The sequence below is a fragment of the Cydia strobilella genome, chromosome Z (assembly GCF_947568885.1).
Source record: "Cydia strobilella chromosome Z, ilCydStro3.1, whole genome shotgun sequence".
Taxonomy (NCBI): domain Eukaryota; kingdom Metazoa; phylum Arthropoda; class Insecta; order Lepidoptera; family Tortricidae; genus Cydia; species Cydia strobilella.
Genome location: NC_086068.1, coordinates 19,032,983 through 19,056,342, shown reverse-complemented (window position 1 = coordinate 19,056,342; position 23,360 = coordinate 19,032,983). Strand labels below are relative to the sequence as shown.

The 23,360-nt window shown below is 40.2% G+C and overlaps 1 protein-coding gene across 2 annotated transcripts in view; it reads left to right on the top strand.

The window, feature by feature from the left end:
• Nucleotides 1–19,525, top strand: part of LOC134754315 (6-phosphogluconate dehydrogenase, decarboxylating) — a 29,053-nt gene extending 9,528 nt beyond the window's left edge. For both annotated transcript variants that reach the window (XM_063690572.1, XM_063690571.1), the window contains exons 9-12: nt 2,267–2,421; nt 11,337–11,426; nt 12,833–13,033; nt 18,266–19,525. In XM_063690572.1, coding sequence (XP_063546642.1) covers nt 2,267–2,421; nt 11,337–11,426; nt 12,833–13,033; nt 18,266–18,385 — 566 coding nt within the window. In that variant the 3' untranslated portion in view covers nt 18,386–19,525. The remainder of the gene's footprint in view (nt 1–2,266; nt 2,422–11,336; nt 11,427–12,832; nt 13,034–18,265) is intronic.
• Nucleotides 19,526–23,360: the final 3,835 nt, after the last annotated feature.

Here is a 23,360-nt window from a genome sequence, read left to right as displayed (position 1 = left end):
TTCGAGATGTCTACACGCTTGCGAGTACCCAACCATTGGGAATTGTTTGACGGAATCGTGACGTCCGTGTCCGTGACGTTCGAAAACAAAAAGTCGTATGTGACTGTAATCCCCACGCACGCCTTATAAATGACCGGGCCTGAAAACCTGAGAGTTTATAACGGAGATAAAAATAATAATAATAAGCCCGCAGGACAGCTTGTGGCGAGCGGTTGGGGAGTGACGACCCCACGGACCCGAGTGCTCCAGAGAGTCTGTCAGGGTCTCCGTCTCCGGCGTGTCTTCGTCGGTCGGAGTGGACCCCAAGGGGACCCGCAGGACTCTCAGCTCTGGCTTGCCTTCATTGGCCGTCCAGAGGGGAGTCGTAAGAGCTATATGCTCCAGGGGTTGAAGTGAAAGACGCATAAGACGCGAGTTGGCACAGTGGCTGTTAACATCAGACACTGGGTAGAAAGCGGCGCACACCTCTCGACACCCCTGAGCCGCTCACACCGGTGTTGCTCCTGGTCGTCTTCACGACGGCAGTTTCAGGGGCCCATCTAGTAAGCGGCAAGTCACCACCTGCCTCGATAACGTGTGTTAGCATTGTTATGGCAGGTGTCCGGACTTCTTTTCAATAGCCCAGTCTCATTATCCACCCAAACTTCAATCCATAGACCGGTATACTGTTCACTTTTTCTACAATAGTCCCAATGCCTGCTGCGACCGGTTCATGGGTGTCTGTTGTTGCACCTGTGAACGGGTTCCAGCAGGCGTTCTACATGACATTAAAGCTCTCCAAGGGGCCTCTACGTGTTGGATCTATATCCCCACGCAAGCCTATCAAAAGACCGGGATTTATAGGCCCGTGAAATCCGAGGAGATACAAATAATAATAATAAGCCCGCAGGGCAGCTTGTGGCGAGCTGTTGGGGAGTAACGACCCCACGGACCCGATTGCTCCCGAGAGTCGGTCAGGGTCTCCGTCTCCGGCGTGTCTTCATCGGTCGGAGTGGACCCCAAGGGGACCTGCAGGACTCTCAGCTCTGGCTTGCCTTCATTGGCCGTCCAGAGAGGAGTCGCTAGAGCTATATGCTCCAGGGGTGGAAGTGAAAGATGCATAAGACGCGAGTTGGCACAGTGGCTGCTAACAGCCACTGGGTAGAAAGCGGCGCACACCTCTCGACACCCCTGAGCCGCTCACACCGGTGTTGCTCCTGGTCGTCTTCACGACGGCAGTTTCAGGGACCCATCTAGTCAGCGGCGAGTCACCGCCTGCCTCTATAACGTGTACAACATTGTTATGGCAGGTGTCCGGACCTCTCAGCAATAGCCCAATCTTTTGACCAGCCAAACTTCAACACCATAACCGGCACTCTTTTCCACTGTGTTTATAATAGCCCCTACGCCTGTTGGAACCGATTTACGGGTATCTATTTGTACCCGTCAATGGGTTCTAGCAGGTGTATTACATAACAGCAAACTTCTCCAAAGGGCCTCTATATTATTATTATTATTATTTGTATCGCTAGATATAAGTGAGCTTAGTCTGACAATGAAGCTTATTTCAAATACTATGAGCTGTGAGCTATGTACTAGAAATAAAGTAGAATTTTACTAATGTTGTAATTCTGTAATGCGACATGCTAAAGACGGACCAAAAAATTTTAGGCGATAGAATAAAAGTTTCACTTTAATAATAAATAGTACATTATTGTCGAGGTTCGGAAGTAGCTACTTGCTGGCTGAGGATTCGTTTTAAACGGACGACCTTGAGAGTCCGTTTAATTGAATCCGAAGCCAGCAAGTAGCCTTCCAGCCGAGTCATATACAGTCATGTATAGTGCTTTTCTCAAAAATGGCGCAATAAATGCAAATATAATAGAAATATTTTACAGAAGCAACATTCTTATGTATATATTTTCACAGAAAAAACTAAAAAGATTTGCTTTGCCGCCGTTTTATTTTTTTTATTAAAATTGAAGTGTATTTTTCTGCTGAAAATACGCCAACCTATTTGAGACACCTAAATAGTCGCGGTACCAACATTATAATAATAAGTACTGATCATCTGTTTGGCTGTTTAATGAACCTATGCCTTCATTTGATATGGCCACTTCAACTTTTAAAAAGTATGGAACTCGACAAAAATGGAATTTGTATGCAACATTGCAGTCCCGAAATCGAGACTGCAATGTTTTTAACATAACTATGCACTTCGCGACCTACTTTTTAACCGGTAACGTCGACTTTGCTGTCCATTTTTGAGAAAAGTGTATTGTTGTAGAGGAGCGAGTGAAGGCGAGCGGTGTGCTGGCCGGCGCGGCGGGCAAGTTTACGGGCGATAAGAAGGCGTTCCTGGAGCACCTGCGCAAGGCGCTGTACGCCAGCAAGATCATCTCGTACGCACAAGGGTTCATGCTGCTGCGCGAAGCCGCCAAGGTGAGAGCTTTAATAACTTGCCTTTAGTACAACACCTATAGCCGACCACTAACCACTAACCGCCTAACAACCAATCTACCGCCCCTAAGACCACCTGACCAAACGTGACTAAGACCGCCTGTTGTTTACCTACCTCTGCTTGTGTTGCTGTTTTCTTTTATTGAGGTGTGCAATAAAGAGTATATATGTGACGTTTTCAAGTAAAAGGTACCACATTGTCGCTTACCATAAGGACGAAATTTTCTAGTATCTATACGAATAACCTGTCAGAGCGTCCTTATGGCAAGCGACAATGTGGTACCTTTTGCTTCAAAACGACACATATCTTATTATATTGTACCAGCTTTTGCCCGCGACTTCGTCTGCGTGGAATTAGTAATTTGTGTACCTTAATTCTTAAACAAATCTGCTATTTAATCCATCCTTTTTTCACCCCCAAATTGGTCCACACTATACATTTCCACCCCATTTTTTACACCCTTAAGGGATGATTTCGGGGATAAAAGTTATTCTATATCCTTTCCCACAGCTCAAACTATCCCCATACCAAGTTTCATCTAAATCGGTTCAGCGGTTATTGATTCCCCATACAAATTTCCACCCCCCTTTTCACCCCCTTGAGGGGTGAGTTCTGGCATAAAAAGTATCCTATGTCCTTCCCCGGGACTCAAACTATCTGTATACCAAATTTCAACTAAATCGGTTCAGCGGTTTAAGCGTGAAGAGGTAACACACAGACAGACAGACAGACTTTCGCATTTATAATATTAGTATGGATTAGCTGAGGAGCCGGCGATGCTAAATGTGTAGTTACTCGAGCGTCGTAGAGACCTATTGGAATCGAAAGATTAGGTGATAGGAAGACAAAAAGTTTATATTAAGTTTTCTTTTCCAGCGTGCGGGAAAAAGTCTACAGATTTTTTTAAAATTTCGGGGGGTTGGTAGAGGGTTACAAAAATCGTTAAGTAGATTATGGATTTGGTCGTTTTAAGACAAAGACAAAGGATTTATTGCGAACATATTACGTACATAATTACATAATATGGACCCTGAAAGGGCGCAGCAATCTTACAACTTAATAACAAAATAAATGTCTTCAAAAAACTCCTGTAGCGTGTAAAAGGACATCTATTAGAAATACACCAAGTGCTTTTTTGAAAAAAATATGGTTTTCTACCTATTTTATTGGTTGCGGAAAGTTTATTGAAGATTTTAATACACATCATGTGTGGTCCGGAGTGAAATATTTTTAAGCTAGAAGTAGGTAAGGAAAGGTAGTTATTTTGACGGAGATTTAATGGTTTTATATGGCGGTCTTTAGCTTGCAGAAAAAAAGAGCTGTGTATTTTGATGAAAGTCCTCCAAGTTAATGCTATATTTTTTCTATAACTTAATCTGACAATTATTTGTACACATTTCCTTGATTTGACGATCACAAGTTTGACGCCCGATTTCACATTGTAACCGTCAGTTTAAGGAAATAAAGTCGTCGTCAATAGAACTTGCAAACAATGTAAACAAATATGACAGATTTTATTAACGTTTGACACATAATAGTAAGTAGTATTCAGATAGTGACTTTTATCTCTCTGTACTGATTTTCTTTTCCGCACCAATTGTAAATTTTCTGTTTGGCCCAATAACTTGACTGGTAGAGAATGCCTTATGGCATCAAGTCCGCCATTTGTACTTTCTTGTACTGTGCAATAAAGGTTAAATAAATAAATAACCTAACATATTTACGAAGGTTATTTTCTCTGAAATATTAATAATTAACATTTAATTTAACTAAAAATTTATATAAATAAAATATTTAAGTATACGACTATAGACTGTTGATAAGGTCATAGTTGTCCTTTTAAAGAGCGAGATTACGAAGTAATGAGAGTAAAACGGTTTGTTTACATTGTTCGCAAGTTCTATTGACGACGACTTTAATAGCACAATTTTAATAACAAAACTTCCGTGAGACGTGGGACGTGAAAAGGCGTAAGGGACACGTTATTAATATATTTAATAGCACATTTATAGCATTTAATTTAGACTAAAATGACCAAATCCACAATCTGCTTAACGATTTCTTGAACCCCGCGCCAACCAACGGCTCAACATAGACGGCTAAAAGTGATTAAGGTGGACTCCACGGGGTAGCAAGATATCGCTCACATCTTACTGACGCGCTCGAGTAACTAAATAATCCCTTCTTGGGCTCCCCAACCATATTGTATAACCATTAGCCACGTGGCCGACATAACCATAGGTTTGGATACCACAGGATTGAAATTGGAACCATAATAGTATGACAAACTATTACTGCTGTATGCCCTCTTTCCCCTCTCTTCCCTAAGTGGTGGATTTCCAAAAAGTAACTTATGTCATGTACTCGACACCCTAGTGCTTACATTTTAAATATAAAGAAGCGGGGGACGTAAAAATACTCTTTTGAGATTCGCTTGCGGCTCTTCCGAAATTCCGATCTTCTAAAAAATTACAACGGATATTTTCTACCTGATAAATGTGGTATTTTCTATAAAAAGGGACCTTATTGTCGATGGCGCTTACGCCATTATAAACGATGCTCCGATATAAATACAATGCCGCGCGACGCTGTGCGGCGTAAGCGCCATCGACAATAAGGTCCCTTTTCATAGAAAATGCCCCAATTTGATTTGAGAAGATTTTGTTTGGTACATACTTTTTACCTAGATTAAATGGTACAATATTAATAAATCTACCAGCACTCATTTCTTGGAAGAGGTTAACACATACCTAAAGGAGACACTTCATGGTAAAAAAGAAAGTAACATTCTCTGGAACGATTTCCACACGTTCTGTCTAAAAAGCGCCGTAACTCACTTAGGAGTATCGAAAGGCAAACTGAAGACGAACAAAGACCCTACATGGTGGAATGAAAATGTGAAATCCCAACTAAAAGAGAAGGACTCTTTTAAGAAATGGCAGGAAACAAAACTGGAAAGCGACCGCCTAGATTATATCCTGCATAAAAAGAAAGCCAGAGAGTGCGTAGCAATATCGAGAGCGACTTCTTTAGACTACTTCTACCAACAGCTAGACCATGCCCAATCAGACGCAGAGATATTTAAGCTGGCTAAACGCCGTAACAACAATACTAAGGATATCAAACGCAACAAGTACATCAAAGACTCTTCCGGAAAGCTGCTGACCACCAGCAAAGACATCAACAATAGGTGGAAAGAATATTACCAAGTGCTCCTCAATGAAGAGTTCTCGCAACGGCCACTTTCGCCATTACCACCAGTTGAAGGACCAGTTGAAGAGATTACACAACAAGAGGTCAAAGCAGCTATCTCTAAAATGAAGAATAGGAAAGCAGCAGGACCCGATGAAATCCCATCAGAGCTTTGAAAACACCTAGGGGAGGCCGGTATAGAATGGTTGACAAATCTATTTAACATAATCCTAGTGAGTGGTAAAATACCAGATATGTGGAGATCGAGCAATCTGATACCTTTTTACAAAAACAAAGGAGATGTTGCCGACTGTCGAAATTACAGAGGCATTAAGTTGACTTCACACACCCTAAAAATTTGGGAGAGCGTCCTTGTTAAAAGGCTCACACGAATACTCCAAATCACCCCAAACCAGTGCGGATTCACTAGCGGAGTGGGTACAACAGACTCCATACTCGCCGTACAGTGCAGCGCAGTACAAAATGTGCAAAAAGGACCTCCATATTGTATTTATAGACCTAGAGAAGGCCTTCGATTGCGTACCACGAAAACTTATCTGGCAGGCGCTTCGAGCTCAAGGTGTCCCAGAACTCTACACGGAACTGCTAAAAGATCTGTACCACAACATTACATCCAGTGTCGTCAGCCCAGCAGGAAGAAGTGAACGCTTTGAGGTCAAAGTGGGTGTCCATAGTAATATAATAATGGCTTAGTCCCACATTATTCAACCTAGTGATGGACTACATCACGAAAGACATCCAGAAACCAGCACCGTGGTCGATTCTGTACGCGGACGATATAGCCTTGATAGCAGAAACCCTAGAAGAAGTGCAACAGGATATCACTACCTAGCAGGATTCCTTAGAGCAACGAGGGCTAAAAGTCAGCACACAAAAAACCGAATATTTGTACTGCAATTTCTCTGGTACCAGCACAAAAGATACTTCATGTCCTTCCATCTCAGATGCGCCACTCAAGAGAGTCGAAGATATTTAAATATCTGGGCTACCTTATTGCACCAACAGCCAGCACGGAGAAAGATATTCAAAACAGGATCAAGACAGGCTGGCTCAAATGGAGATCTTTCACTGGCGTTTTATGTGACCCACGTGTGCCTGTAAAAATAAAAGGAAATGTGTATACAAGAGCAGTGAGACCCGCTCTTCTTTATGGCTCCGAATGCTGGCCGACACGAAAAGTGGACGAACAGAAAATGCACGTTACAGAGATGAAAATGCTTCGCTGGTCTGGGGGAGTCACGCGTTTAAATAAAATAAGGAACGAATACATACGCGGAACTTTTAAGGTTGCTAGTATTCCAGACAAAATGAGAGAAGGCCGTCTGCGTTGGTATGGCCACGTTATGAGACGCGAAGATGACCACATCACCAAAAGAGTACTTGCCATAGAAGAGGGTAAACGAGGCCCGCGACGACGACCAGCAACCTGGACACAAACCATTCAAAACGACCTGAAAGCTATAAATGCAGTACCTGAGACAACCCACAACCGTGTGATGTGGCGCAAAAATACTAGGAGGGCTGACCCCAAGTAAAATGGGATAAAAAGCCAGGACTACTTTTTACCTAGAGTTCGTTTTTTATGTAGACGGAATTTAGTTTTTGAACTTATTTACTTTGGTCACTTTATGAAAATTTAATTTTGTTGTTTTGTTGTTATTTAGAGCAAAAACGATCTCAACTCTCGCAACACAAACATGTATATGTTTATTCTCAAAAATGGACGGCAAAGTCGACGTTGCCGGTTAAAAAGTAGGTCGCGAAGTGCGTAGTTTATGGTCAGTCAAAAAATTAAAAAGTTTAAAACATTGCAGTCTCGATTTCGGGACTGCAATGTTGCATACAAATTCCATTATTTGTCGAGTTCCACACTTTTTAAAAGTTGAAGTGGCCATATCAAATGAAGGCATAGGTCCATTAAACAGCCAAACAGTGATCAGCTCTTATTATTATAATGTTGGTACCGCGACTATTTAGGTGTCTCAAATAGGTTGGCGTATTATAAAAAAATAAAACGGCGGCAAAGCAAATCTTTAAAGAGCGAGATTACGAAGTAATGAGAGTAAAACGGTTTGTTTACATTGTTCGCAAGTTCTATTGACGACGACTTTAATAGCACAATTTTAATAACAAAACTTCCGTGAGACGTGGGACGTGAAAAGGCGTAAGGGACACGTTATTAATATATTTAATAGCACATTTATAGCATTTAATTTAGACTAAAATGACCAAATCCACAATCTGCTTAACGATTTCTTGAACCCCGCGCCAACCAACGGCTCAACATAGACGGCTAAAAGTGATTAAGGTGGACTCCACGGGGTAGCAAGATATCGCTCACATCTTACTGACGCGCTCGAGTAACTAAATAATCCCTTCTTGGGCTCCCCAACCATATTGTATAACCATTAGCCACGTGGCCGACATAACCATAGGTTTGGATACCACAGGATTGAAATTGGAACCATAATAGTATGACAAACTATTACTGCTGTATGCCCTCTTTCCCCTCTCTTCCCTAAGTGGTGGATTTCCAAAAAGTAACTTATGTCATGTACTCGACACCCTAGTGCTTACATTTTAAATATAAAGAAGCGGGGGACGTAAAAATACTCTTTTGAGATTCGCTTGCGGCTCTTCCGAAATTCCGATCTTCTAAAAAATTACAACGGATATTTTCTACCTGATAAATGTGGTATTTTCTATAAAAAGGGACCTTATTGTCGATGGCGCTTACGCCATTATAAACGATGCTCCGATATAAATACAATGCCGCGCGACGCTGTGCGGCGTAAGCGCCATCGACAATAAGGTCCCTTTTCATAGAAAATGCCCCAATTTGATTTGAGAAGATTTTGTTTGGTACATACTTTTTACCTAGATTAAATGGTACAATATTAATAAATCTACCAGCACTCATTTCTTGGAAGAGGTTAACACATACCTAAAGGAGACACTTCATGGTAAAAAAGAAAGTAACATTCTCTGGAACGATTTCCACACGTTCTGTCTAAAAAGCGCCGTAACTCACTTAGGAGTATCGAAAGGCAAACTGAAGACGAACAAAGACCCTACATGGTGGAATGAAAATGTGAAATCCCAACTAAAAGAGAAGGACTCTTTTAAGAAATGGCAGGAAACAAAACTGGAAAGCGACCGCCTAGATTATATCCTGCATAAAAAGAAAGCCAGAGAGTGCGTAGCAATATCGAGAGCGACTTCTTTAGACTACTTCTACCAACAGCTAGACCATGCCCAATCAGACGCAGAGATATTTAAGCTGGCTAAACGCCGTAACAACAATACTAAGGATATCAAACGCAACAAGTACATCAAAGACTCTTCCGGAAAGCTGCTGACCACCAGCAAAGACATCAACAATAGGTGGAAAGAATATTACCAAGTGCTCCTCAATGAAGAGTTCTCGCAACGGCCACTTTCGCCATTACCACCAGTTGAAGGACCAGTTGAAGAGATTACACAACAAGAGGTCAAAGCAGCTATCTCTAAAATGAAGAATAGGAAAGCAGCAGGACCCGATGAAATCCCATCAGAGCTTTGAAAACACCTAGGGGAGGCCGGTATAGAATGGTTGACAAATCTATTTAACATAATCCTAGTGAGTGGTAAAATACCAGATATGTGGAGATCGAGCAATCTGATACCTTTTTACAAAAACAAAGGAGATGTTGCCGACTGTCGAAATTACAGAGGCATTAAGTTGACTTCACACACCCTAAAAATTTGGGAGAGCGTCCTTGTTAAAAGGCTCACACGAATACTCCAAATCACCCCAAACCAGTGCGGATTCACTAGCGGAGTGGGTACAACAGACTCCATACTCGCCGTACAGTGCAGCGCAGTACAAAATGTGCAAAAAGGACCTCCATATTGTATTTATAGACCTAGAGAAGGCCTTCGATTGCGTACCACGAAAACTTATCTGGCAGGCGCTTCGAGCTCAAGGTGTCCCAGAACTCTACACGGAACTGCTAAAAGATCTGTACCACAACATTACATCCAGTGTCGTCAGCCCAGCAGGAAGAAGTGAACGCTTTGAGGTCAAAGTGGGTGTCCATAGTAATATAATAATGGCTTAGTCCCACATTATTCAACCTAGTGATGGACTACATCACGAAAGACATCCAGAAACCAGCACCGTGGTCGATTCTGTACGCGGACGATATAGCCTTGATAGCAGAAACCCTAGAAGAAGTGCAACAGGATATCACTACCTAGCAGGATTCCTTAGAGCAACGAGGGCTAAAAGTCAGCACACAAAAAACCGAATATTTGTACTGCAATTTCTCTGGTACCAGCACAAAAGATACTTCATGTCCTTCCATCTCAGATGCGCCACTCAAGAGAGTCGAAGATATTTAAATATCTGGGCTACCTTATTGCACCAACAGCCAGCACGGAGAAAGATATTCAAAACAGGATCAAGACAGGCTGGCTCAAATGGAGATCTTTCACTGGCGTTTTATGTGACCCACGTGTGCCTGTAAAAATAAAAGGAAATGTGTATACAAGAGCAGTGAGACCCGCTCTTCTTTATGGCTCCGAATGCTGGCCGACACGAAAAGTGGACGAACAGAAAATGCACGTTACAGAGATGAAAATGCTTCGCTGGTCTGGGGGAGTCACGCGTTTAAATAAAATAAGGAACGAATACATACGCGGAACTTTTAAGGTTGCTAGTATTCCAGACAAAATGAGAGAAGGCCGTCTGCGTTGGTATGGCCACGTTATGAGACGCGAAGATGACCACATCACCAAAAGAGTACTTGCCATAGAAGAGGGTAAACGAGGCCCGCGACGACGACCAGCAACCTGGACACAAACCATTCAAAACGACCTGAAAGCTATAAATGCAGTACCTGAGACAACCCACAACCGTGTGATGTGGCGCAAAAATACTAGGAGGGCTGACCCCAAGTAAAATGGGATAAAAAGCCAGGACTACTTTTTACCTAGAGTTCGTTTTTTATGTAGACGGAATTTAGTTTTTGAACTTATTTACTTTGGTCACTTTATGAAAATTTAATTTTGTTGTTTTGTTGTTATTTAGAGCAAAAACGATCTCAACTCTCGCAACACAAACATGTATATGTTTATTCTCAAAAATGGACGGCAAAGTCGACGTTGCCGGTTAAAAAGTAGGTCGCGAAGTGCGTAGTTTATGGTCAGTCAAAAAATTAAAAAGTTTAAAACATTGCAGTCTCGATTTCGGGACTGCAATGTTGCATACAAATTCCATTATTTGTCGAGTTCCACACTTTTTAAAAGTTGAAGTGGCCATATCAAATGAAGGCATAGGTCCATTAAACAGCCAAACAGTGATCAGCTCTTATTATTATAATGTTGGTACCGCGACTATTTAGGTGTCTCAAATAGGTTGGCGTATTATAAAAAAATAAAACGGCGGCAAAGCAAATCTTTACTTTTTTCTGTGAAAATATATACATAAGAATGTTGCTTCTGTAAAATATTTCTATTATATTTGCATTTATTGCGCCATTTTTGAGAAAAGCACTATATATGACTCGGCTGGAAGGCTACTTGCTGGCTTCGGATTCAATTAAACGGACTCCCAAGGTCGTCCGTTTAAAACGAATCCTCAGCCAGCAAGTAGCTACTTCCGAGCCTCGACAATAATGTACTATTATTGTTCACGCCTCAGGTGCATCAATGGAACCTGAACTATGGGAGCATCGCTCTGATGTGGCGCGGAGGCTGCATCATCAGGAGCGTGTTCCTCGGCAATATCAAGGTACAACAACTATTATTTCTCCATTATGTTGCCATAATAAGTTTATTGCAAACAGTCAACTCCCTTAAAACGTAACTGAGAACTATCTCGACAGCTAATGGTGTCCCACACTGGCTTATTTAACAATGTGCAATGTAATAAAACATTACCAATACTATAATTTTTACGATTTTATATAATATTATATAAAAGCCAGTGTGGGACCACCATAAGACATTCCGATCCGACAAATACCTGATTGGGGTCTACAATGTGACTATGAAAGAAAAATTATAAGACTGCAAAAAAATAGATATAGGTGAAACTAAGTTCGCTGGGTTATCTAGTGCTGGATAATTTTACCTCGACTCTTATGCAATTTTGTCCCAGTAGCATTTTGCATGACCTAAATGACATAGACATAGTTTTTATTCCGTGTAGTATGCGTGTTGTTATTTCAATGCCAAAGTCACATTGCCGCGGTACATTGTATACCTAAATATTCAATTGAGTTTTGGAATTTTAACAAGTGTCCATTTCATTTGCAAAGTACAATACCTTACTCAAGCATATTACGATGTGAGTATTGACTTAATTCACAAAGCAAATATTGAACCAATTTCGCTTAAATAGACAATCTATGAATATGAAATCCCACTGCTATGTTATTTCTCCTTTAAGATATTAATTTTGTCGGGCGATCGTAAAATCCGCCAGATCATGAAATTATTAGCATATAGTGATTGCCATGATTTGCCTAAATTGTACAGGTACAGTACACCTATATCAAGATGTGCCGTATAAATATAATACGGCAGATCGATGGTACAGCATTCATTCTATTAGGCCAGGAAATTAATGCTTTAAAAAAGCTATAATGGGAAATGCTTGGAACACAATTTTTGACTTCATAGCTTTGTTTGGACTAGTTAGGAGGTGAACATATCAAAAGTCCCCGCCCGTAGAGTAAGTAAGTTTCCAAGATATGTGAAAAACCGAAAAATTTTACCTTCAAACCCCTCTCCCCCCCGGCACCAGGGTTACGGTCGGGGACTTTTGATATGTTCCTCTCCTAACTAGTCCCTCTATACCTACCTTTTTATTGCTTGGCCTATATAGGTCGGTTTTTTTTTACTATATCCTATGGGCGTTCCATACTATTTCCTATTATTATTATTTATTTAATAAGGTACATCGGTATTCTTAAATATAGTCGTAGCCCCACCAAACTCAACAATGAGTTTGACTGAGGGGTCATCAGTCTCTAGTTAATGTAACTAAAATAACTCATTGGTAGTATTGAACTGAGTATTACTGCAATGTATGACAGCACATCGTAAAGTAGTTACATTTGTAGACCCTGGTTGCCACCAGGGCCACTATCACAGTCCTAGGTTATAAGGTAATACTGTGTATAATGTGATCAGGACGCGTTCACGAAGAACCCTCAGCTGTCCAACCTGCTGCTGGATCCGTACTTCACGAAGCACATCGGCGCGTCGCAGGAGTCGCTGCGGCAGGTGGTGGCGCAGAGCGCGCTGGTGGGCGTGGCCGCGCCGGCCTTCGGCGCCGCGCTCGCCTTCTACGACGGCTACCGCACCGCCTTCTTGCCCGCTAACCTGCTACAGGTAACTTCTTCATTCAACTTATGGACCTTATGGTACTGTTACTTTCATTCAATAATCATCATGGACTCATGGTTTTCTACTAGAGCATAACAATACATTAATTAAAAAGGTAAAATAATGAAATTTAATCGCGTTACACCCGTTAATTACTTTGATTATGAATACATATTAGAATTTATATCTTGCACCAAACTTGTCAATTATCTAGGGGGGGCGACGGAATTTGTCTTAACCAGTTGATATCTGCATAGCCGCTATTTTTTGTGAATTAAGTAATTAAATAAAGCAGGCTTTCTTTTATTCATGATTTATGAATATTTTATTTTTGCCTCCTGAATTTTTATATTATATTTTTGTTCAGGAATCTGGTTCTGATACTGATTTAAGTTGTGTCGTTTGTAAAATCTAAAGACAATTACAATTTATTGTTTTTCTAGGAACTCGCCGTGATACTTAATACAAATACAAATACAAATAGTTTATTATCATAAAAGTTGTTTACATGTGCATCGATATATCCGTCAGACTCCAAACTAGGCTGAGCCTGTATCTTGGAAGTCTGCGAGAGCGATTGACAATTATGTCCACGTTATTATACATATCTTAATACTAAAAGTAATTACTACAATACAAGCTAAAGAATACAGAAACTAAACTAAAAGATCTAAACATGATATTCAAGTTTGGGTGTGAGCGTGTGTTTGTGTGGGTGGTGTGTGTGAGTGTGCCAAAAAGGAGTGTGTGCATGTTTGCAGGTTTGTATTATGTGGGTAGGTTAAGCCTTCGTTGTCAGTTTTTCCGTCTCAGCATAAGATGAAGTATTCAACCATCTTGTCACTTTAACTTTGACATTGTGAACCGACAATGATTTTATATCTAGAGCCTATCACTTTTTCATTCGGTCGATCCAGTTTTGAAATCACGTATTTCACTCCGAAGTTGAGGCTCTAAATGGCCGTTTTGTATACGTCTACCGCCTCTTCTTGGGTTCGGTACCACGAAGACATTGCTTGATTTTAGGGAACGCAAACAAATCATTAGGGCTCAAGTCAGCGCTGTACGGCGGGTGGTCCAGAATTTCGACGTTTTGCTTTTGTAAAAACGCAATTGTTTGCCGGGAGGTGTGAGCTTGCATTGTCATCAGTCATGGCACTCATGGCGCAGTACCATAAGATGTTTTCGGTTGATTTTTCGGAACTCACTTATGGTTTCTAGTAAGCAAAGCAAAGTGTGATATACTAGTCAGGGTTAACTGTTTTGTGATATTCTAACCTGATAGTGGCAACGTTTCGTTTCGGCGACAAACGAGGTGACCTTTTTTTTAAGTACTTATTGAGCGTATGATTTATTTGGTCGTTTTCGGCTCGTTTTAGAACACTCAGACGGTGGATTGCTGTTTGGAATCTGGATCTTAAACATGAATCCAAGATTCATCACCACTGACAATGTCACAAACGAGTTTTGAATCTCCTATATCGAATTGTTATTGTAGATGTTTTTTTGGTTGTCCCTGAAATGCCTATAGAAGCTTCTATCTGACGGTATATCACATGGCGATCAGCTGCCGTACAGCATCAATGTTTTCCTGGTTTTCGCGGTTTTCGCCCGACCTTCACCCAGTCTGTCACTGAGACTAAAGCAATCGCGTTAAAATTTCAAATACCAGCGTTACACAGTCAGAAAATTAGAAGGCATGATGCTGTGTCAATGAAAACAGTAGACAGCTCTTTAAAGCACTGAAGTCGCGTTAAACCTCAAACCTCATTTAAAGTTATAGAAAATAATCGCACGAAAATTTTCCTATGAAATTTCCATTTTCACAACTGACTTGGCAACTTTGACTCGACGCTGTACTAAACAACATACAGTCCGTTAACTCTCAGAATGATAATCGATTTTCGGGTAAAATCGGACGTAATCGCGTAATAGATAATGACACTAATGACAGTGTCTTACTGATTTAGTTGCAATCCAACACCCAAAGCATGGAGACTATATAAAGGAGCCAAATCTCTATGTATGAAAAGTGTCCATCAAAAAACAGTAATTAGGCGGCGCCACCATACACCGAAATACTACCACAAACAACCTACGTAATTTGGTCGGGTTATTTATTGCCTTATGTCCCAAAGCCTAACTAGCGCCACCGGAGAGATTAGGAACTATTATTTAAAGCTAAAAGCGATCACTTTTGCAACAATTCTGCCTTAAGAGATTGGCATCCTTTCTATACCATCCATAACCCAAAGTGTGCAGTCGTCTTTTCAGCCTTAAATTATATAGAGTAGTTAATACCACAATAACTAGTAGGTAAATATTTAATTTCATATTTTTCGGCAATTAATTTAATGGGGACTGATCTCAAAAAGGGAATTTCTGTAAATTGTCAATAACGAGAAATCATATATAAAGTATATAAATATTTTTGAAAAGAAGCGGAAACTTTTAAGAAAAGTGATAATTGTAAATATTTTAATAAAATTCAAGACCGGGTGATAGAATTAACAGGAATTTCAAAAAAATACATTAAGAAAAATATTAAGCGAAGCCGACCAAAATCCATGCCCATTGAAACGCCAAAGAAAAGGAGACTGAAAAAAAGGACTTGTGTTAAATCTGGATAGCTTTGATTACGATGTAAGATATATCCGAGGGGGATATATCCGAGGAGGATATATTCTAGGATGGTATATGATTTCCATAATAGATTCAAAGATCTCCCAAATTTGAAAAATTGTATAATTTTACCATATGAATTGAAATATGTAACTGGTATTGAACTCTATATAATTTCCACCAGAAGTAGTAAATGACGGTGTGACGTTCCTTTTTCAAATTACCTCCGGATGAATTTCAAATTCTGATTCTATTTTATTTAGATTATGATAAAAAGTCAAATCGCACTATAGTCATCAACCGAATATTAAGCATAATGTCATTAAATTAGGGCTTATTATACATTGAGACAATAGGCATCCTTAACTTTTTGTGAGTTAATAAGTATCACCTTCGCGTGTCACCGCCGATACCCGATGTATCTTTCTTAAATCAGAAGGTCATTCTCAGAGTTAACCATGAAGTTATACCCTAAACAGGAGCGAGCTGTCACTTTTTTTGCCATACTAAATTGAACCTTATCACCGACCCAGAAAGGTGTTCGTACCAGACTAGAGAAAACGGTCCACATGAGATAGCAAAAGTGGGTCTCGGTGTCCCACTTGCACATGTTGCCAATGTTAAAAAAATACCATTTTGGTAGTATTTATACCAATAACTACTAAAATTAAATACCTTCTTATATTATTTAAGTGCTATATTCAGAGTGCGGTTCTGATATCTTTTACGTAATTTGTAAATAGTTATAATGTCAATATTATTAACTGATTTAACCAAGCATGTGCACAACAAAAAATACATTAATTTTAATATGGTAGACATTGTAGTAACTTTGAATATTAATTGGTATCCCCAACTTGATAAAGAAATTTTCAAAATACATTGTGTGTTACAAAGATATTGTGTGAAAGGTTGCAGAAGTGAAAGTTTTGTTGATTGTGGTATATCTTTTCACAGGTAAGCCTCAACTGTTAAAGTTTACGATAAAAATACAAGAAAACATTGTCAAACTCATTAGGGTGACTATGATGTCGGCACGATGTGAATCGGCCTTACAGAGTTCTTATTACCTACGTACTTACTTAATATAAATATAAGTTTACCTAAATAAGTATATCTTTATTTCGGCATGTTTAATTATTTGGTTGATAGATAGATAGATAGATAGATAGATAGATAGATAGATAGATAGATAAATGATTTATTTGTGCACGTAATGAGAGCTATATAATTGCCAAAATTTAAATCCAAAATCCTTAAATATTACAGACACATTTATACATAATATTCTATATAAGTTGAGCACACATTTCCGTCAGTACACGAAGGCGGCAAAAAAAAAAAAAAAGGTGCAATTAACTACGATGACGCTTAAAGAATAGCTGAAGTGTGCAAAAGAGAAGCCATTACGTATATGAACATACCATGAGTGCGAAAGAGGCAGACTACAAATGAAAAAAGTGACCATTTTTAGGGTTCCGTACCCAAAGGGTAAAAAGGGGACCCTATCACTAAGACTCCGCTGTCCGTCTGTCAGTCTGTCTGTCATCAGTAACAGCTTTTATAACGACTAAATTAAGTAAGGTTTTGAGAAGCGTTTTACAGAGGAGAAAAAAACTATATCCATTCTCTCTGACTTCCTATGCATGAATGAAAAAAGATCTTGGCCAAACTGTACATTCCAACTTATCCTAACATCCCACATACATATGACTTATGGTCACCCTAATTAGAAAGAGATGCAACCGCCCACTTTGACTTCTCATGTGGACACACTTTTTGGCCTGTGTACTCCATCCGGTTTATTAAAATCTAAATCCGTGGAGTTAACGGACTGTATATTATTATACTCTTTGGTACTAAAACGGTTCCGTCAATCGTAATTCGTTTATTTGTTTTTGAATTCTTAATTCAAATAGTTTGACACGATGGTATTTTTAGGGTTTCGTACCCAAAGGGTAAAAACGGGACCCTATTACTAAGACTCCGCTGTCCGTCTGTCTGTCACCAGGCTGTATCTCATGAACCGTGGTAGCTAGACAGTTGAAATTTTCACAGATGATGTATTTCTGTTGCCGCTATAACAACAAATACTAAAAAGTACGGAACCCTCGGTGCGCGAGTTCGACTCGCACTTGGCCGGTTTTTTTTAAAATAATTGTGAGATTTGCAAACGACAAGACTTACAAGGCGGCCCGCGTAGTTACTTTAGCCAGCCAGTTTTAGGTTGCAAGTTGACTGGGAACAAAGAATACAATCAATACTCATGACTGGGAAGCACTTTACTTTACTTTACTGCCTCGGTTACATTACCCGCCAAGGTGTTCGATGTTGCCGTCACTGTATTTACCAGCAGCATCCCTACTGCATTACGCCTTTTCGCATTGGTCTGCCATAATTTTAGTAGGGTGTTTTTCGTTTAGTCTGGCGATCTTCAGGAATACCCTAGCCATGTTGTCATTATTTCTCATATCCGCAGTTGTGGAAAGGCCCCTCGGGCCCTAGTTTTGAAAATACAGCAATATTTGGATAAAGCTGATATTCTAATGTCAACTACTTACTTTCCACAGCTTATTATGTGCAACGTGTATTTAGTTTAGAGCTTGTGTGTTTCAGGCCCAGAGAGACTACTTTGGCGCGCATACGTACGAGCTGGCCAAGAAGCCGGGCGAGTTCATCCACACGAACTGGACCGGGCACGGCGGCAACGTGTCCGCCTCTACCTACACCACGTAGACATGCTGACTGCATGTGCCACTAATATAATATGGTGGTATTCAACACTAGAGTAGCTACAGTAAAAAGAGAGAATTTTAATATACATTTGCGATTCATCTATTTTTCGTATAATATACCAACTTATACACGGTGGCTAAAAAATAAGTGCATTTCCGTTGCCAGGGAGGTTACTCTACTAGGTACTAGGTATACTGAGCAACTTTTACCATGGGACCAACCCAGAAATCGCGAAAAGAAATTTGGCTGTTTCATACATTTTGGCTGGTCCATTTTCTATGGGAGGGTAAATTTTTGTTTCGCGATTTCGAAGTTGCTGGTCCCATAGTAAAAGTTGCTCAGTATAATCCCAAAACCTCCCTGGCATCGGGAATGCACTTATTTTTTAGCCACCCTGTATAAAATTAGAAAGAGTAAAACTTAATTTTTTATGAAATTAATTATTTAATTTTTGGAAAGGTTTACATTTATATCATAATTAAGCGTTTATTTATTACACAGGCACCTAAATCCATAGTTTACTCTAAGTAACATTGAATACCACTTTAATTCAGCTTGCTCCATTTCTTTTTGGTTTTAGAACTCCAAGGACAACGGAATTGTATGTTTTAAACAAGTGAATTTATTTGACGATAACGGAAAGTATGTAGGTACTACGAAATAAACGCTTACTGTATTTGCATTGCCCCCAATAATTACATTGCAGTGCAGTCTTAACAATGGTCTTGACTCAGCTTTTTTGATGGTTTTTACTGTTTTTCCCTTGGGTGTGGCCATAACAGCCAAGTAATTCATTTTAAATACCCTCGATTCTTTTAAATATAGTGAGAGAGTAATCCATGTTATTGTTGAATGTTGATATTGAATGAAAACAACATAATTATGTTTTAAGTATAAGAGATAATTTTGTGTGTTTTAAATATCACTTCGAAACTATTTAATTTATTTATTACAATCATTCCTACTAATAACATTCCTTTGTCAGTCAAAAACTGAAGACTACATTAAATTACTATTACATTACATTTACATTGAATTATTATTATTTATTAAATATGGTGAATGGTAAATTATGGGGTGAAATGTAAAATGTTATTGTGATAATTTCCTGCGTCATGAGACTCATAAGACAAGTGATATAGGGCTTCCTATAATATTTTTTAAATAAATATATTTTATAAAAAAGTTGTTGTTTTTGTTCGAGGTGGTCATTCGTGTCCGTCTAAGGGTGGTTGTCCAAGGTCATTGTCCAATGTGCATTGCGTCTCACATTTTTTTAAGCAAAATGTAGTCTACATTCAGGTTACAAAAAAAGATGCTTACGAAGCTTGCACAAGCGTCACTCAGAAATGTTTTCAAGGAAAAGCAGATTTTGACTTTAACTGGAATCTACATACTCGAGCTTTGCCTCTTTGTAAAGCGCAATGGATAGTATTTCACAAAACTGTCCACAATAGGAGATATTACTGCAATGTTCTGCCACCAGAGTGCAGCACTAGCCTTTTTAGTAAACCATAGAGTAACTTATATTATACATACTTAGTTGAGTCATTATATGTTTTCAGACAAACAAATTAATAAAGTTTTAAAATTGGGGGAGAGTGGTGAATTCTAAACTTTATATTTTCTTTATAGTTTCATTTTCCCATACATTGCTTACATAGAATGACTCAATTAACTGTAACTTTAACAGGTTTGTGAAGTTTGTGGGATGTGTGTGGGAAGTTTTCAGAGATAATAAAATATGACATTGATGCATCAAGGAGGTTTGTTTACAGAGGACGTACCGAGAAACGCTAATCCGAAATTTCGCTATTTGCCTCTATCGCTCGAATATGCAAGAGTGACAGAGATGTTAGATAACGAAATTTCGATTTTCTTGTTTCGCGATAGACCCTCAGATTGTGGTAGTGGCGCCCCCTACTGAGTTTCGCGTAATATTCCCTTATCTAAAACCCCGCCCACACGAGATTTTTATTTTATTTCGAGCACTCGACTGTCACTACCGAAACCAGTGAAAAATGACCATCAACGCGCTATTCCAGTGAAGGTTTATCCTCCTACCATGTCCCTATATTATGCTCCATACTTGACGTAGCACTTGGCATGAAAACTAAGCGTGGTCCAACAGTAAATGCTACCTTATTCAACAAAACTCGTTGACTCTATAGCCTTGTCATCACATGTCATATAAATGTTTGTCACAATACGTCGTACGAAAACAAACTGGAAATATTTAATATAACGGAAATTCAGTGGTGCCTGTGGTGGGGTCGGCATGAAATTAGGAATGTTATGAAAACTACGTAAGTAATTTTACAGTTGAAATGTTAAAAGTATGTGAAACAATGGATACATATGTACCTACCTACCTACATCACTAGAATAATCTGTAAAATAATGGAGCTGATAGATGGAATAATGCAGTTCTGAATAAGTACAATGACCTACATACGACATAGCCAAGCGGTACGCCGGGCAATTGCGTTCCTCATTGAGGCCTGTTTGAAATACCATCAGGACAACATTAGAATCTTAAGTTTAGTTTAGGTGACTGCCTGATTACCTACCTACTATTAATACCATTTTCAATACATAAATAAAATCATAATTAGGGGAGGAGTGGCATATTTTTTTTTGGAAATTATTCTTTATTTGTGTCGTTTTCAAGCAAGCGTCCTTATGGCAAGCATTGTCGCTTGCCATAAGGACACTATGACAGGTTTTTCGTATAAAGATACAAGCAATTTTCGTCCTTATGGTAAGCGACAATGTGGTACCTTTTGATTAAAAACGTCACACCTATTTGAGTATGTAATTTCGTACAGAAGATCTTAAACAATATATAAAAATCAACGAAATATGCATTTTAAAAAAATGTGTCATTTGGCTCTTTCATCACTATTCGGCATTGAAAGTGCTGCTACAAGAGCCGGTACATATTACTGCGATGTATTAAATAAGGGTAGGTTAAGATTTACGCGCCTACCTACTGAAGGTAAATAAAACAGTCTCGAATATACTTGCGCGCTGTGTTATTTGACTCCCAAATATTAATTCTCAGTACATAACATTTGGCTGACGAGGATGTCGAAAACACTACCTTTTAACGTTAAGGAGTTTAATTTACGCTCGGGAAAGTGGAATACGTATATAAGTCAGTTAACGGCATGGTTTGAGGTAACAAACGTAAAAACAGAAAATCGGGTGCAGTACCTCATTGCGGTGGTTGAAACGGAAACTTTGGACTTAATAATAGATTTGTGTTATCCATCGTTGCCGGCTACAGTGAGTTTCGACGATATAGTGTCAAAAGTTCGCGAAAATTTATCACCTAAGCGATCCGAGCTAGCAGAGCGTATGACATTTCGGGCATGTAAGCAAACGGCCGACCAGTCCATTAATGAGTACGTGGCGCAACTCAGGCAGCTTGCTCATAAATGCAATTTCTCCAGTTCTACGCACTTAGAAGAGAACCTACGTGATCAGCTGGCATATGGATTGAGAAGTGATGCGATACGTTTCAAGCTGTTAACTGAGGACAAATTAACATTCAGCCGCGCAGTGGAGATAGCGACGTCGCTGGAGGCGGCGGATCGAGACTCGAATAAGGCCTGCGGACCCAGCAGCGGTGCTGGGAGCGGGACATCGGCGTCGATGTCGACGGGAGAAGAGGACGTGCACGCGGTGCGCGTCGGCAACCGGCGGCGGCGCCGCGCGCCCGCTGTCCCCGGTGCTTGGGCACGCACCATCCGAGGAGCTGCTCATTCATGAACACGGAGTGCTATGTGTGCGGCAAGAAGGGACATATTGCTAAAGCGTGTAAAAACCGGAAACATCATAGCGTCAACGCGTGCACGGAGTCTACGGACACGAGCGACGACGTCGGGTCGGAGGACGGCGACGACGAGTACGACGTGCCGTTGTACTCTATAGACGACGACACCGGCGGTGATCAACCATGGTGGCGTACAGTGACGGTGAACTGTGGCTCTGCTATAAGCGCTGTGTCTAGCAATTGTTTTAATCAGCTGTTTAAAAATGTTAAATTGTTGCCTCCTAAGACAAAGTTAAAAATGTACGCGGGACAAAAAGTCACACCGAAGCGCATTATGTTGTGTGAAGTTATGTATGGTGATAAAAAGAAATCAAATTTAAAGTTAGTCGTAGTAGACACAGACGACAGCCCGCCCATTATCGGACGTCGGTGGATGACGGCGTTAGGTATACAATGCAGTCCTGAGACTCCCGAGTCGATATATAGTATTATTAATGGTCGTGAGCGTGTAGGGACACAGCTGGCTCGAGAATTCCCGCAGGTGTTCGCGCAGGGAACTGGCAAGTTCACAGGTAAGCCGATACAACTAAGAGTGGCCAGCGATGCGCGGCCCGTATTCTGCATTTTCTGCAAGCCGCGGTCCGTGTGTGCCGCACGCACTGCGCGCCGCCGTCGAGGCCGAGCTGGAGCGCCTGCAGGCGGACGGGGTCGGTGGAGACTAGCGAATGGGGGACGCCTGTCGTGCCCGTCATCAAACAATCAGGTGAGGTGAGACTGTGCGGGGATTTTAAAGTAACACTAAACCCGGTATTAGAGGATGATATATACCCGGTACCTCGTATCGATGAAATATTCTCTAATTTGCAAGGAGGGCAACTGTTCAGCAAAATAGATTTGAGTCACGCTTATCAGCAATTACCGCTTACAGAAGAATCAAAACAGCTGTGCGTAATTGTGACGCAAAAGGGTAGCTTTTGTTACAATAGATTACCATTCGGTATTAAGTGTGCCATGAGTAAATTTCAGCGCGTCCTTGATAGTCTATTCAAGAATATGAACCTTATTGCAGTGTATTGCGATGATATTTTAGTCACGGGAGTTACCTAACGACGATGACTATTATAAACGCTTGATATATTCAAAATATTGTCTAAGGCAGGATTAAGAATAGCACAAAATAAATGCATTTTTTTTTTC